At 45.1% G+C, this 13,587-nt stretch overlaps 3 protein-coding genes across 11 annotated transcripts in view; 1 reads left to right on the top strand and 2 right to left on the bottom strand.

The window, feature by feature from the left end:
- The window catches only part of CEP89 (centrosomal protein 89), a 69,605-nt gene extending 63,141 nt beyond the window's left edge, over positions 1–6,464 (bottom strand). For 6 of the 7 annotated variants that reach the window (XM_070450999.1, XM_070451000.1, XM_070451004.1 and 3 more), the window contains exons 1-2: positions 6,239–6,464; positions 2,815–2,921 (exon numbers count right to left, since the gene is read on the bottom strand). In XM_070450999.1, coding sequence (XP_070307100.1) covers positions 2,815–2,921; positions 6,239–6,277 — 146 coding nt within the window. In that variant the 5' untranslated portion in view covers positions 6,278–6,464. The remainder of the gene's footprint in view (positions 1–2,814; positions 2,922–6,238) is intronic. The other variant, XM_070451002.1, reaches the window with a different exon arrangement.
- Positions 6,465–6,589: 125 nt separating this feature from the next.
- FAAP24 (FA core complex associated protein 24) lies at positions 6,590–9,765 on the top strand. 3 transcript variants are annotated; one of them, XM_020899196.2, is made up of 5 exons: positions 6,590–6,663; positions 6,962–7,080; positions 7,189–7,328; positions 7,469–7,621; positions 9,180–9,765. In XM_020899196.2, the coding sequence occupies exons 2-5, from the start codon at positions 6,975–6,977 to the stop codon at positions 9,426–9,428; spliced, it is 648 nt and encodes a 215-aa protein (XP_020754855.1). In that variant the 5' UTR covers positions 6,590–6,663; positions 6,962–6,974; the 3' UTR covers positions 9,429–9,765. The 3 variants fall into 3 exon arrangements, with proteins under 3 accessions (XP_020754855.1, XP_020754857.1, XP_020754854.1); XM_020899198.2 differs by having other exon boundaries at positions 6,628–6,776; XM_020899195.2 differs by having other exon boundaries at positions 6,628–6,834.
- Positions 9,766–12,245: 2,480 nt separating this feature from the next.
- The window catches only part of RHPN2 (rhophilin Rho GTPase binding protein 2), a 67,717-nt gene continuing 66,375 nt past the window's right edge, over positions 12,246–13,587 (bottom strand). The window contains exon 15 of the mRNA XM_070450998.1: positions 12,246–13,573. Within this exon, the coding sequence (XP_070307099.1) occupies positions 13,313–13,573 (261 nt within the window). The 3' untranslated portion in view covers positions 12,246–13,312. The remainder of the gene's footprint in view (positions 13,574–13,587) is intronic.

Here is a 13,587-nt window from a genome sequence, read left to right as displayed (position 1 = left end):
AGACATCACTTTGCTGACAAAGGTCTGTCTAGTCAAAGCTATGGTCTTTCCAGTAGTCATGTACGGATGTGAGAGCTGGATCATAAAGAAGGCTGAGTAATAAAGAAGGGATATTTTTGAATTGTGCTATTGGAGAAGACTCGATAGGCCTTTGGACTGCAAAGGGATCAAACCAGTCAATCCTAAAGGAAATCAACCCTGAATATTCACTGGAAGGCCTAATGCTGAAGCTAAGCGCCAATATTTTGGCCACCTGACATGAAGAGCTGACTCACTGGAAAAGACCCTGTTGGGAAAGAAGGAAGGCAAAAGCAGAAGGGGATGGCAGTGGATGAGATGGTTAGATAGCATTACTGACTCAGTGGACATGAATTTGAGAGATAGTAGAGGGCAGAGGAGCCTGGTGTGCTACAGTCAATGGGGTTGTAAAGAGTCAGACACGACTCAGCAACTCAACAACAACCATGTGATTCAGTCATTCCACTCCTAGATATTTTCACAAGAGAAATGAAAGCACAGGGCCAAAGATTTATGCACAAATATTTATAGCAGCTTTATTTCTAGTAGCCAGAAATGGAGAATCATCCCACCAGTTGCTGAATAGACAGGTGAATGGACAGACAATTGCATATTCACATAATGGAATGCCATTCAGCAGTTAAAAGGATGAATTACTGATTTTCACAATATGGATGAATCTCAAAATAATTATGCCGAGTGTAAGAAATCAGCATAATTGTTTTGTGTAATTCTGATTCTATAAAATACTAGAAAATGCAGACTAATCTATGTAGACAGAAAGCAGATGGAGGGCTGCCTGGGAGGGTGGGGCTGACATGTGGGAAGTGAGAGAGTGGGAGGGAGGAATTACAGAGGGGCACAAGGAAACTGGAGGGGAAGGCAGATATAGTAATTATCTTGACAGTGATGGTGATGGTCTCACGGGTATAAACACACATCAAAACTTATCAAAATATTCATTTTAAATATCTAAGATTATATGTCCATTATATCATAAAACTGCTTTAAAAAAGATAGAAGACTGTCTAAAGCAGAAATAAGAACAATATACTTTGGGATTTATAACATATAGAATTAAAATGTGTAACAACAGTAGCAAAGGATGGGAAGGAGGAAATAGAAAATTCTTACACTGTTACACGAGGCGCAAACTGGAATAATGCCAGTGGAATAACATTAATTTGAATGTTAGTTTTCAGAAAAAAAATTTCCTAGAAATAGGCCAAATTTTCCAAAACAATGTTGATTATTTGGGACTTATAAAAAATTACAGTCCAGAAAAATAATCTTGGAAAACATAGGAGACTATAGAGATCTTCTAATGAGTCTACAGCACACTGGCCACGATACGGCTGCTACATAAACATTTAAGTTCGGTTTTTTTTTTGCGTTTATTTGGCTGTGCCAGGTGTTAGTTACAAAATGTAGGATCTCGTTCTCTGACTAGGGATTGAACCTGCGCCCCCTGCATTGGGAGCATGGTCTTAGCTACTGGACCACCAGGAAGTCCCCCAAAACATTTAGGTTCTAAGGGCACAACTTAAGGGTTGTTCACACAAAAACTGAAGAACCAGGCAGACCCACAATCCATCTCAGCAATGACACCACCCACCAACCATGAAGACTCTGGGTCAATGACTAACACCTGAATCAAAACAGAGCCGCCAACAGGACCTCTCCCCCAGGTTTGTTGAGAGGATGATATGAAACAATGCTTCTTAAGCACTAACCAGAGTCCTTGGCACAAAATAAACACTAATAAACGGCTATTCTTGTTATCAAGATTGCACTGAAGGAAAAAACAAACACTAAAAATACTTTGCTTCCCAGGTGACGCTATTGGTAAAGAACCTGCCAATACAGGAGATGTAAGAGATGAAGGCTGATCCCTGGGTTGGGAAGATCCCCTGGAGAAGGAAATGGCAACCCACTCCAGTATTCTTGCCTGGAAAATCCCTGGACAGAGGAACCTGGCAAGCTACAGTCCATGGGATCACAAAAGAGTCGGACAAGACTGACGCAATTTAGCACACATTTAGCACAAAGATACTTCGAAGTGTTTATCAGGAGGCATACAATATTTCCAGTTTCAAAGAACACGAAAAAGAAGGTACTACATTTGAATAAACTTATCTCTCATTGTTAAGAGTTAAGGCATGCATCCACGTATTTTATGAATAAAGAATAATCTAAAACTCTTCTCTGTGTCCAAAATCTTAAAGAGGACACAGGCAGGGGCCTTAAGTACAAAAGAAAGTCCATTCTCTGGTGTGACAGGAGCATGGGAGGAGGGGGAATCACAGGCTTTGGCAAGTGAACTTGCTTCTCCTTCCTTCCTGCAAAGCAGTTCTTCTGAAAGGCAGACTTGAGTTTAAAAAGAAAATTATGTGCATAGTTTAAATACTTTTTAACATACTATCCACCTAAATGTTTGGGCTTTAATGTTTTCTATTTTGAAATTTTGCTTTGGAGGAGGAAGTGGCAACCCACTCGAGTATTCCTGCCTGGAGAATCCCATGGACAGAGGAGCCTGGCAGGCTACAGTCCATGGGGTGGCAAGACTGAGTGACTAAACCACTATGAAATGCGAGAACTCCACAGACCTGATGGTCCAGATCATGAACCCATGGAGAAACCATGTGAAGCGCTTCATTATGGAACCAGGATGGCATTTCAAAGGACATGATCCTAATCACTTTACTTCTGATTTTCTTACCCGTTTAACAGCTCCGGGACCCAGCACTTGGTGGCTGAGCTTAGGGGGCGACCTTGCTGCCGGCGCACCTGACTTACCTTGGTCTCTCTGGAGAGGGGTTGGGGCTGCGCGGAGGGGGTGTGCGGGGCACAGCGGGCTTCGGTGCAATGCTGGCTGCAGGGAGAAGGCCATGGATGATGTATTTCTGTGGATATGAAACCCGGCAGAGGTCAGCGGGATCATCTCTAGGTCCTGCGAGCAGCCCTCCTTGGGTCTGGGAGGGGACATCTGCCCTGCTCACCTCGGGATCTAGTTCCATCAGAAGGCCCAGTCCTCCCCAACTATCCTCCACCCTATCTGGCAAGACAAGTGTGCCCACCCAGGGAGCTGCCCACTGTCCTTCGAAGGGGCCCTCTCATCCTTCCTTCCTCAGAAGAGCTTCCCCGACGATGACCCAGAGTCACCCTCCAGGACCCCACTGGACTCCCAGCACTGCCCCTGCTGACCCTACTTGCTGCCCGCTCGCCCGCCTCCTCCCGCAGAACAGAAGCTTCCTGAGAGCAGGCAACCTACTTGTCCTTATCAACCCTGGAACTCTGGTACTTAGCACACTGCCTAACACCTGGTAAGGGTTAACAAGGATTTTAGGTCATTTATCTTGAAGATAAACAGAGTAACAAACACTGGTTTTTACACACAATCAAAGTCAGACAACCCAGCTTTAGGCAGGGCTGTCTGTGAGTGTAGTCCAATCTTCATTTTCCGTGCACCAGCCATTCGTGTGAACTTACTAAAGGCAAAATGCCCTGACAGCACTGAAGAAACCTGGTCCTCATTCTCAAGGAGGGAGAATCCAGAGGAAAAACACTCAGCTGTTTATAATACGACACAGAATTATAGACAGCACCACGGGAGAGGTAAAGACAGTGTGCGGAGGTGACCCAGGGAGAGAAGGGCTCCTTCAGGTCTGAGGCCAGCAAGGGGACCACTGATGTCCTGTTGGAGAAAATCTCAGCGCATTTAGATGGGGTCTTCAAAGATGCCCACTGCTTTCATACTTAGGAAACGGGGTAGAAAGACATTCCAGGAGGAGGGAGCAACAAGAACAAAGGGATGAAGCAAAACATTAGTGACAGTGTGGTGAAAATAAATACTCCAGTTCACTGGACTACACAGGCATCTGAGATGAAGCGGCTAGAACGACTGGCTGGGGGTACAGTGAGGACTGTTTCCATTTAACAAGTCTTGATACCAGACTAAGGAAATCTTGTGACTTAGTGAGAAGCACCCACTGAAACTGGCCCTGGGAAAGACTAGTCAGGTTGGGATAGGCACAAGGTACCAAGGAATGGTAGGCACAGCCAAGGGGAGGAACCAGGGGACTGGAAATCATTCAGGAGTGAGGGATGAGCAGACCTTCCAAATGTCTCCTGCAGCCTTCCCACCCCCATTCTCCCAGTTCCACGTGCAGGGCCAACCCCCAGAGCAGGTGCTCCAGAGCCACGGCTGCTGGAGCAGCCATTCTCCAGAATGTATATTTGTCTGCCGCCTCTCCTACCCCTCACTGCCTGGCAGAGGCTGAGGGACAAGAAAGCCTTTTCTTCACCTTTGAATCCCCAGGGGATAGCACCCAGTAGGTCCTCCAAAAAGGCCTTGTGAGCTTTGTTTATTTTTTTGATGGGGTGAATCTCCTATAGTAGGCTGAGTGTTTCTGCCCTGTACCACGATAATCACTTCCTAACTATGGTTCTCCTGCCTCAGTCTCCAAAACACAGGATGGTCCTATCTCAACCCAGCACACAAACTCCCGTGGGCAGCCCCCCTCTCTTGTTGACAGACAAATGTCCTCTCGTGGCCCAGACAGCTGCTACGGCTGCTGTCCGCTGGTTCCTAGCAATGGCCGGCCCTCCTCATCACTACTGTAAGGGTATCTCCATGCCGCAGCACTCAAAACTGCCTTCCCATTTCCACACAGCAAATGATTCATCCTTTGTCGGGCTTTTGTATATGCTGTTTTCTCCACCTGGAAGTCTCCTTCCTTATTTCTCCCCAGGCCCAGGTCAACTCTCTGGGCTGACTTTGCTGCCCCTTCCCTGGTACCCACAGCGAGAGCACTTTTTGCCTTACCATTCTGTGCTGAATGACTTATGGGTTTGTCTACCCTTTAGCCAGCATGGCCATAGGCTCTCAATCAATTATGGGGTATCTGGTACACAGACACAGTAGGAACTCAGTAACACAATAAAAACATCAATAAACACGCTGAGTTAGCAAAATCGCAACGGCAAAATATGCTTCAACTACACCTTCACTGCTTCTCAACATCCACCTGTCTAAAATGACTTCCCTGGTGGTCCAGTGGTAAAGAATCCGCCTTCCAATGAAGGGGAAGCAGTTTCAATTCCTGGTAGGAAACTAAGGTCCCATATGCCTCAGGGCAACTAAGCCCACACACCACAACCAGAGAAGTCCTCACCCCTTGCAGAGAAGACCCAGCACAGCCAAAAAAAAAAAAAAGACTCCAGCAAGTCATAGAGCTGAAAACAGGAGGCTGAGTTAGACATGCTTCAGGAATTCCAATTTGAAAGGGAGTTCAGGAGTACCCTTATCAAAATGCTTTCTCTGCATTTAAAGTACTGAGTTTATGGAGAACTGGATGTAAGCAGGTTTGGGGGTTCATCAGACAAGTATGAAAAAGAAAAACGGAAGGAAGGCGACTTGGGTGGAGGGTAGTGGTTATAATGATGACCTACGGAATGAGAAATTAGGACTGGGAAAGACAGCAATGAGGACACTGGTAGGATAAATAGACCGGGGCACGGAGGGGGGTTGAGGGTAGGGTGTCAAAGAATTGTCCGTATCACGCTTACAAGTAGGAGGAGGGGTCAACGAATGAGCCTGGGAGTGTGTGCCGGCAGTGGCAGAATTGCTATGGAAGTTTTGGAGGGAAGCATTCCAGGCAGAAGAAAAAGTAAAGGCTGAAGGAACAGCAAGGCGGGAAGAGCTGGAGCGTACATGTGTGTGACTTGAGGGCACTGGGCACGAACCAGAATTGCATTTTAAAAGAATCCCTTTGGGTGTTTTGTGAAGCATGGACATAGGGAAAAGGAAGGAGTGGAACCGAGAAACAGGGAGGAGCTGCCGCAGCAGTCCAGGCAGACGCTGGAGGACGGGGTAGGAGCCGGGATGGCTAGAAGATGCACATGGTGGAGTGTACGTGGTGCGTGGCGGAGGGAGGAATCCAGAATGACACCCCACCGGGAACTAGAAAGTAGTGTGTCGGCAGGAGTGAACTCCCCGACGCCCGAGCGAAAGTTACAGGCGAGACAGGGCGAGTCCTATCAACTGAGACCAACACTAGAATAGAAAATTAATGTTCTAAACACTAAACAGTTGGGCTTCTCGAAAGGAAAACCACTTCCTGTTGGGCCGCTATCTTGCCTCCATCCCAAACCCCAACCCCTCCCCACTTAACTCCCGGCCCCACGGGCCAGAACGCAGGCTGGGTGCAGATATACTTACATACTGCTTCTTGCGTCCACTCCGAAACCCCAGGAGCATCCTTGCTGTGGCTGATGGTCAGACCCTTACTGGACTGTACAGAAGATCGGAGCTGAGGACCACTCCCCAAAGTCTGCCGACGCCTCGAGTTGGCCTAGCCCCAGACGCCTTTTCCCAGCTACCGACTTCGCAACAACCACGTCTGCCATTGGCTCCGCTTTTGCTCCGGCCAATTAGAGCGAAAGTTACTTCACGTCCGTCGCTCTTGGCAACCAGCGGGTACCACCCAAATCCTCACGGGGGCCTCGCTGTCCATTCTCTTATTGGGCAGATCAGATGTCGATCTCTGAGGCCATAGCCTATCCGGCGCCGGGGGAGGCGGAGGGCGGGCAAGAGGAGTGAGTAGCTGGGCGCTCGGGAGGCAACCCGGAAGTGTTGCTAAGCAGGTAATGTCGCGGGAGCCCCAGAACTGGTGCCGAGGTGGCCAGCTCGGCCCTGGCCCTGGACTGGACTAAGGAGCCACGGTGCGGACCGAGCCAGGGTTTCAGGGGCAAGACAGGTGACGGAAATAAAGGACGCTTCTTCCAGGACAGAACTCTCCTGGTTCTTAGACTTTGGTCTGTAATCCAGCCTTTTAAAGAACACTCTGCAGTCGGGCGCCTGCCAAAGAGGCCCGGGCTTCGAGTGAAATGGGCTGTGTGCTGGAGAATCTGCTTAAGTGCCGTCTTGCATTCCCCTCATTAGATCGAGGTCGCCGATGGAAGGCAACGCCCCTGATGGCACTGGCCCCATGCATGTACCATTTGGGCACATTGTGGCCAACGAGAAATGGCGCGGTTCGCAGCTGGCGCAGGGAATGCAAGGTCGGTGGGCTCCCTCTCTCACCTCACCCCACTTTTTTAAAAAGTTCCATCTATTGCCGTGTTTTCATCTAATGAACACGGCACTTATTTTCTTGTCTGTGTTTTAAGGGAAAATTAAACTCGTTTTTGAGGATGGCCTGACACCGGTAGATTTTTACTTATCTAGCAAATCCTGCCTTATTTACGTCACCGAAGCTGAGTTGGTGGCAGGAAATGGCTACAGAAAGAGACTTGTTCGGGTTAGAAATGTAAGTACTGAGTTAAAGAAATGGACTTCTACCCCCTCCCTTGGAATAATCTGTATAAAACCACTGGCCATTGCACCTTAATCTTGAATGGAATTTTGTTACCGAATAGTTTCCTGTTTCTTTTCTTTTCTTTTTTGAAGTCCAATAAACTTCAAGGGATTGTGGTGGTTGAAAAAACGCAGATGAGTGAACAGTATTTTCCAGCTGTACAGAAGTTTACTGTTCTGGATCTTGGGATGGTGTTGCTTCCGGTAGCCAGCCAGATGGAAGCATCCGGCCTCATTATTCAGTTGGTAAGTACCCATTCCTACTCCTCCACAATAGCCCTGGTTTAGGACTTTCGACTGATCTTCCTGGATCCTTTTCTGGCCCCTGCCCTTATTATCTGTACAATCCATGAAGCCAGTCTTTATCCATCTCTGGATTGGTTTCTAAAATCTTTTTGATGAATTTAAGTTCAGAAGCTCCCTCTGCAGCTAGCTGAGCTTGCTGCCCTGTCAGGCAAGCATATAACAAGGTGAACAAGTTGGAGACCTGATTTTACCTCTCAGGTTCTAATGGCTCCTTTGTGCACTATTTTGCATTTAAGCTGGTGACATTGGCAGCTAGTGGCTACTTAGCCTCATCCCTGCGTATCTTCTGTTAAGCATCAGAAATTGTCTGCAAGTTCATGTGTTGTTTCTTTTAACCTAGTGGCTTTCTATTGTCCTCATTGGTTATTCAGCATGGTTGTACATTAGAATTTCCTGGGGAACTTTTAAAAAAAATTTTATTGGAATATAGTTGGTTTACAGTGTTGTATTTCAGGTATACAGCAGAGTGATTCAATTACACGTACATTCATCCTTTTTGAGATATTTTTTCTCATATAGGTTATCATAGAATATTGAGTAGAGTTCCCATACTATACAGTAGTTCCTTGTTGGTTATACACACACTATATAGTGGTGTGTGTATGTTAATCTTAAGATCCTTTTTATCCCTCTTCCCAGCCATGCCTCCCCCGCCCCAGTTTCCCCTTTGGTAACCAAAACTTTGTTTTTAATATCTGTAAGTCTGTTTCTGTTTTGCAAATAAGTTCCTTTGTATCATTTATTTTAAAAATTAAATTAAAAAAAAAAATCAGATTCCACACAGAAGTGATATCATATGAGATTAGAATTTCCTGGGGAACTTTTTAAAAAAGTGATATATGAGCCTTATTTGAGACCAACTAAGAATCCAAACATAGGGGTCAGGCTTATGCATCAATTTTTGTTGTGTTGTTTCTAAATCTCCCCCTCTGATGTGCAGCTGGGGTTGAGAACCACATTGGAAATGCAAACAGCCCTGTATAGTTCACGAACCCTTCTCCAGACACTGCTCTTTTCACTTGCTTCACTCTTCCTGACTCACTTTGATTTAACCTTGTTATTATGTGCCTTCCTGTATCCACCACTAACTGAAGACTGGGTTTCTCCTTTGATAGGCAAGCTTCTTCCAAGTCCTGTATCAAGCAGGTGGAGCCATCATGTAATCCTATACCACTGAAATGTTTCTTAGTGGACCATAGGACCATGTTTGAATTCTTTAGTGTAGGTTTTCATTGGTTTTATCCTGAGCTTTCTAAAAATTCAAGTTTTTGTAGATTAATTTTTACCCCTCACTCATTTGTGTAGTCATATTGTTCACCTTTTAATAATTTTACTCATGCCTGAAAAATTATATTCATGGCATATATGAGAACATTTATAGTGGTAAATCAAGCTGAACCGCATTTAAAAACTAAAACTAAATTTCCGCAAAACAAAATGTTAAGAAAACCACAGGTCCTCTAGAGGGCGCTCATGTGCTTCTTTCATTTCCGCTCAGGTTCAAGAGCAAACCAGAGAGCCCAGTAAAAACCCTTTTCTCAGGAAGAAGCGAGCTCAGGTCTCTGAGCCGGCGCTCCTCCGAAGTGTGCAGCAGATCCCAGGAGTTGGGAAAGTGAAAGCCCCACTCCTGCTTCAGAGGTTTCCAAGTATTCAACAACTAAGCAATGCGTCTATCCGAGAACTGGAGGCGGTAGTAGGACCAGCCGCAGCCCAGCACATTCATGCATTCTTCACCCAGCCCAGGTGAGGGCTCCTTTCATGGGCATCTCATCACGGGACTGCAGGATCTTGTTTTCTTTTCACACTAAGAAAAGAGTTCCTTGGAGAAGGAAATGGGAACCCACTCCAGTCTCCTTGCTCGGGAAATCCCATGGGGAGCCTGCAACGGTCCATGGAGTACAGAAGGGCTGGACACGGCTTAGTGACTAAATAGCAACAAATGGCAGTTCTAGCCAATGTATGAGAAAAACTTGTAAGGAATTGGGGGTTGGGGCTGAAGCCAAAATCCTATTGTTTACAGATGTGAATGTCTATTTAGAAAAACCAAAATAAACTGCACGCAAATATTTAAACTAAGAAAAGAAGAGTTCCTTTTACCACAGTTGGGGAAAGATGAGAAGAGGCCTGAATGGAACCTGCCAATTGTCCTGCCCTGTTCTCTGGCGTCAGGCATTTCCTTGGATTAGTGGGCCTGTCCCAGACGGCCCTGCCCGCATCCTGCTAGCATGAAGTGGGCTGGTGGGTACTTTCCTAAGGGAACCTCAGACTCAGCAGAAAGCCAGCTTGGGAGGATTTCAATGTGTGACCTTGACCTTATCTATCATGGAAGGTGGCGGATATGACTGTTTAAAGGAAACAAACGTACAGTGAAGCATTGTTCCCATAAGCTCCTTGTTCCTGCTGGCAGAGCCACTATTCTTCAGATCTGATCTTAATATACCTGTGCTTTGAGGGCAGCTGCCAGTGTCAACAGACAATTGTACTGCCTTTTTTCTTCCTTTCTTCCTATCTCCCTTCCTGGTAGTTGCACAGTTTGTTTATAATCCCTGAGCACATCTTCTGAACACAGAAGGCCTGGAGTCTGGAGTTCCCACTGTAAGATAAAAAGCCAGCGTGTGTGAGGGACGGAAGAATGCGTTTGTAAATGGATAGCCCAGCAACCAAAAGATGCACAGGAAAGTGGCAGGGCCAGCTGAGGAGAGCCTGGGGCTAGAGACCAAAATGTGTAATTGCTCATCTGAAGAGTAAATACACTGAACAACAACAACTACACACACACACACATTGGAATATACTCGGCCATCAAAAAGAATGTTGGGTCATTTGTAAAGATGTGGATGGACCTAGAGTCTTTCACGCAGAGCGAAGTAAGTCAAAAGAGAAAAACAAATATCATATATTAACGCATGTGTGGAATTCAGAAGAATGTTACAGAAGAACCTATTCGCAGGGCAGGAACAGAGATGCAAATGTAGACAATGGACAGGTAGACACAGAGAGGTGGGGATGGGATAAATTGGGAGACTGTGATTGACAAAATGCACGTCATGTGTAAAGTAGATAGCTAGTGGGAATTGACTATAGCGAATAGGGCTCGACTTCATGCTGTGTGGTGACCTAGATAGATTGTATGGGGTTGAGGGGAGGAGATCCAAGAGGGAGAGGATATATGTATACATGTAGCTGATTTGCTTCATTGTACACAAGAAACATAACATTGTAAAGCAATTATACTCCAATTTTTTTTTAAAAAGACAAAAAAATACAATTAAAGAGGCCATACATTTTCAAGGACACTAAGGCATCTTGAAAGCTCTCAAAGTCCTATTTTGTGAAATGTTAGTAATTTTTAAAAATATATATATTTATATATTTATTTGGTTGCACCGGGTCTTAGTTATGGCACACTAGATCTCTACCTGTGGCATGCAAACTCTTAAGTTGCAGCATGTGGGATATAAGTTCCCTGACCAGGGGACAAACCTGGGCCCACTGCATTGGGAGAGCAGAGTCTTAGCCACTGGGCCACCGGGGAAGTCCCAGTGATTTTTTTTTATTACTTTTTTTTTATACACACACTGCATATTTCTTTCTTTCTTTATTTTGGCTGCACTGGTACTTCGTTGTTGCACACGGGCTTTCTCTAGTTGCAGAGAGCAGGGGCTGCCCTCTAGTTTTGGTGCTCAGGCTTCTCATTGTGGTGGCTTCTCTTGTGGCGCACAGGCTCTGGGCGCACAGGCTTCAGTAGTTGCAGCACGCGGACTCAGGAGTTGTGATCTGATGGCCCTAGGGCGCTTAGGCTTCCATCGTTGTGGCATCAGTTCAGTTGTCACTGAGTTGTATCTGACTCTTTGGGACCCCATGAGCTGCACCACGCCAGGCCTCCCTGTCCATCACCAACTCCCGGAGCCCACCCAAACTCATGTCCATTGAGTCGGTGATGCCATCCAACCATCTCATCCTCCGTCGTTCCTTTCTCCTCCTGCCCTCAATCTTTCCCAGCATCAGGGTCTTTTCAAATGAGTTAGCTCTTCACATCACGTGGCCAAAGTATTGGAGTTTCAGCTTCAACATCAGACCTTCCAATGAACACCCAGGACTGATCTCCTTAGTCCAACTCTCACATCCATACATGACTACTAGAAAAACCATAGTCTTGACTAGATGGACCTTTGTTGGCAAAGTAACGTCTCTGCTTTTTAATATGCTGTCTGGGTTGTAGGGCTCATTAGTTGTGGCTCAAGGGTCCCAGAGAGTGCAGGCTGAAGGAGTTGTGGCTGCCTGACTCTAGGGCACTTGGGCTTCAGTAGTTGGGGCACCCAGCTCTAGGGCACAGGCTTAATAGTTGTGGTGCAGGGGTTTAGTTGCCCTGCGGCATGTGGAATCTTCTCAGACTAGGGATCAAACCCATGTCTCTTGCATTGGCAGGGAGAATCCTATCTACTGCTTCACCGGGAAAGTCCAAACTTTTAAAAATCAAGTACAATAAAACTTCTGTGCATTAGGGTAAAAATGATTTGAAAGAGGAGAAAATGAAAGTGAAGTCAAAGTGGAAACCATTAACTGAGGCAAATGAATTTATTTAAATATTTATACAAAAATATCAGTAAGAACAGTGGATACACTTTCCCAAATATGGTTGCTTCCCTTTTGACATTACACACTACAAAATATTTTAAGTTCATTTATTCTCAAAATGACATGGCAGTGCTATATCTGTAGAAGCTATATAACTTATACTATGTCAACAGTGAATCTTAGAACCACTGTGTCATCCAACGTATAGCAAGACAAACCAATGTCATTTTACAAAGGCAAATAGAGCTCTAAACTTGAGTCATTTACATCTTGACCTTGTACAATGTTTTTAACCCTTCCTAAAGACTCTTAAAATATACAATTATGTACTTTCTACTTTAAACAAAATGAGAAATGTTTTGAGTATCAAACAGTATATTATCTACCTTGTAGACGGCATCTTCATCTAACACTGCCACTGTGTTAGCGACTTTTAAGTGACATAAAATGGAAGAAAAACTGCTCCTAAATGTTTTTTTTTTTTTAATCTAAAGTCATGACAAATTTGGCACTAGACTTTATCTGGAAATAGCATTCATATTATCTACAAATAATAGTAAAATCTTGTTCTAGGTTAGTGATTCCCCCTTAGGCAGCAGGTCTTTGGAACAGTTTTTAATAACACTTAGTCTAGCATTATAGTCCCTCCCCCTGCCTGGATTTGGGGTCATCTGAATTCTGAGTTAAGGAATTAATCTATGTTTCACCCAAGCCTAAAAACTTACTAATAAGACCCATATAGGAAATCCTAATTGAACTCTGACAGTAAGTAACTAAGAGTCCTAATTCTAGTCTTTAAAAATAGCCATATTTCCACATTATTCTATTTACAATACTTTATATAATAAATAACTTGCAGCAGTACAGTGAGACTCCCCTAATTAAGTTTGTTTTCCACAAGCTTCTAGAGGCTTCTTGTTACTTACACTCAAGGACATATCAATTGTATGTTTATGCTACGGGAAAACGGGATTTGAGAATATTGAGAACTCTTCCTCTATGGCACAAATGCGAAGGCCCAGTCGGCACAAGCAGCGCTCTGGCTTCTTCACGTCAGTACAAAGAGCTGTCGGTGTTGAGAAGGCTGAAGGGAGAGGAGAGCTTTTTCTTGACCGGAGGCCTCGCGACACCAACCGACGGGAGGCACAGGGTGCTCGCCGACTTCTGTCTGTTCTTGTTGGTGCTCCAGCTCAAAAACGAGAGCTTTTTCGAGATTTTCTTGGTTTTATCAGTTTTATCATCAACATCTATGCCTAAGCAGATCATGGAGTAAGTCTTCTGCATTCCCACAGAGTATGTGGCACATTTACTATGCTGTACACAGAAAA

This window comes from Odocoileus virginianus, chromosome 20 (genome assembly GCF_023699985.2).
Source record: "Odocoileus virginianus isolate 20LAN1187 ecotype Illinois chromosome 20, Ovbor_1.2, whole genome shotgun sequence".
NCBI lineage: Eukaryota > Metazoa > Chordata > Mammalia > Artiodactyla > Cervidae > Odocoileus > Odocoileus virginianus.
Note: the sequence above shows the minus strand (reverse complement) of the source record. Positions and strands in the feature narration are given on the sequence as shown.

Excerpts from the sequence above, each read along its gene's own strand:
- FAAP24 (XM_020899196.2), top strand. The coding sequence starts at position 6,975 with ATGGAAGGCAACGCCCCTGATGGCACTGGCCCCATGCATGTACCATTT. Across the intron at positions 7,081-7,188 it reads GCTGGCGCAGGGAATGCAAG|GGAAAATTAAACTCGTTTTT; the intron begins GTCGGTGGGCTC and ends CTGTGTTTTAAG. Across the intron at positions 7,329-7,468 it reads GACTTGTTCGGGTTAGAAAT|TCCAATAAACTTCAAGGGAT; the intron begins GTAAGTACTGAG and ends TCTTTTTTGAAG.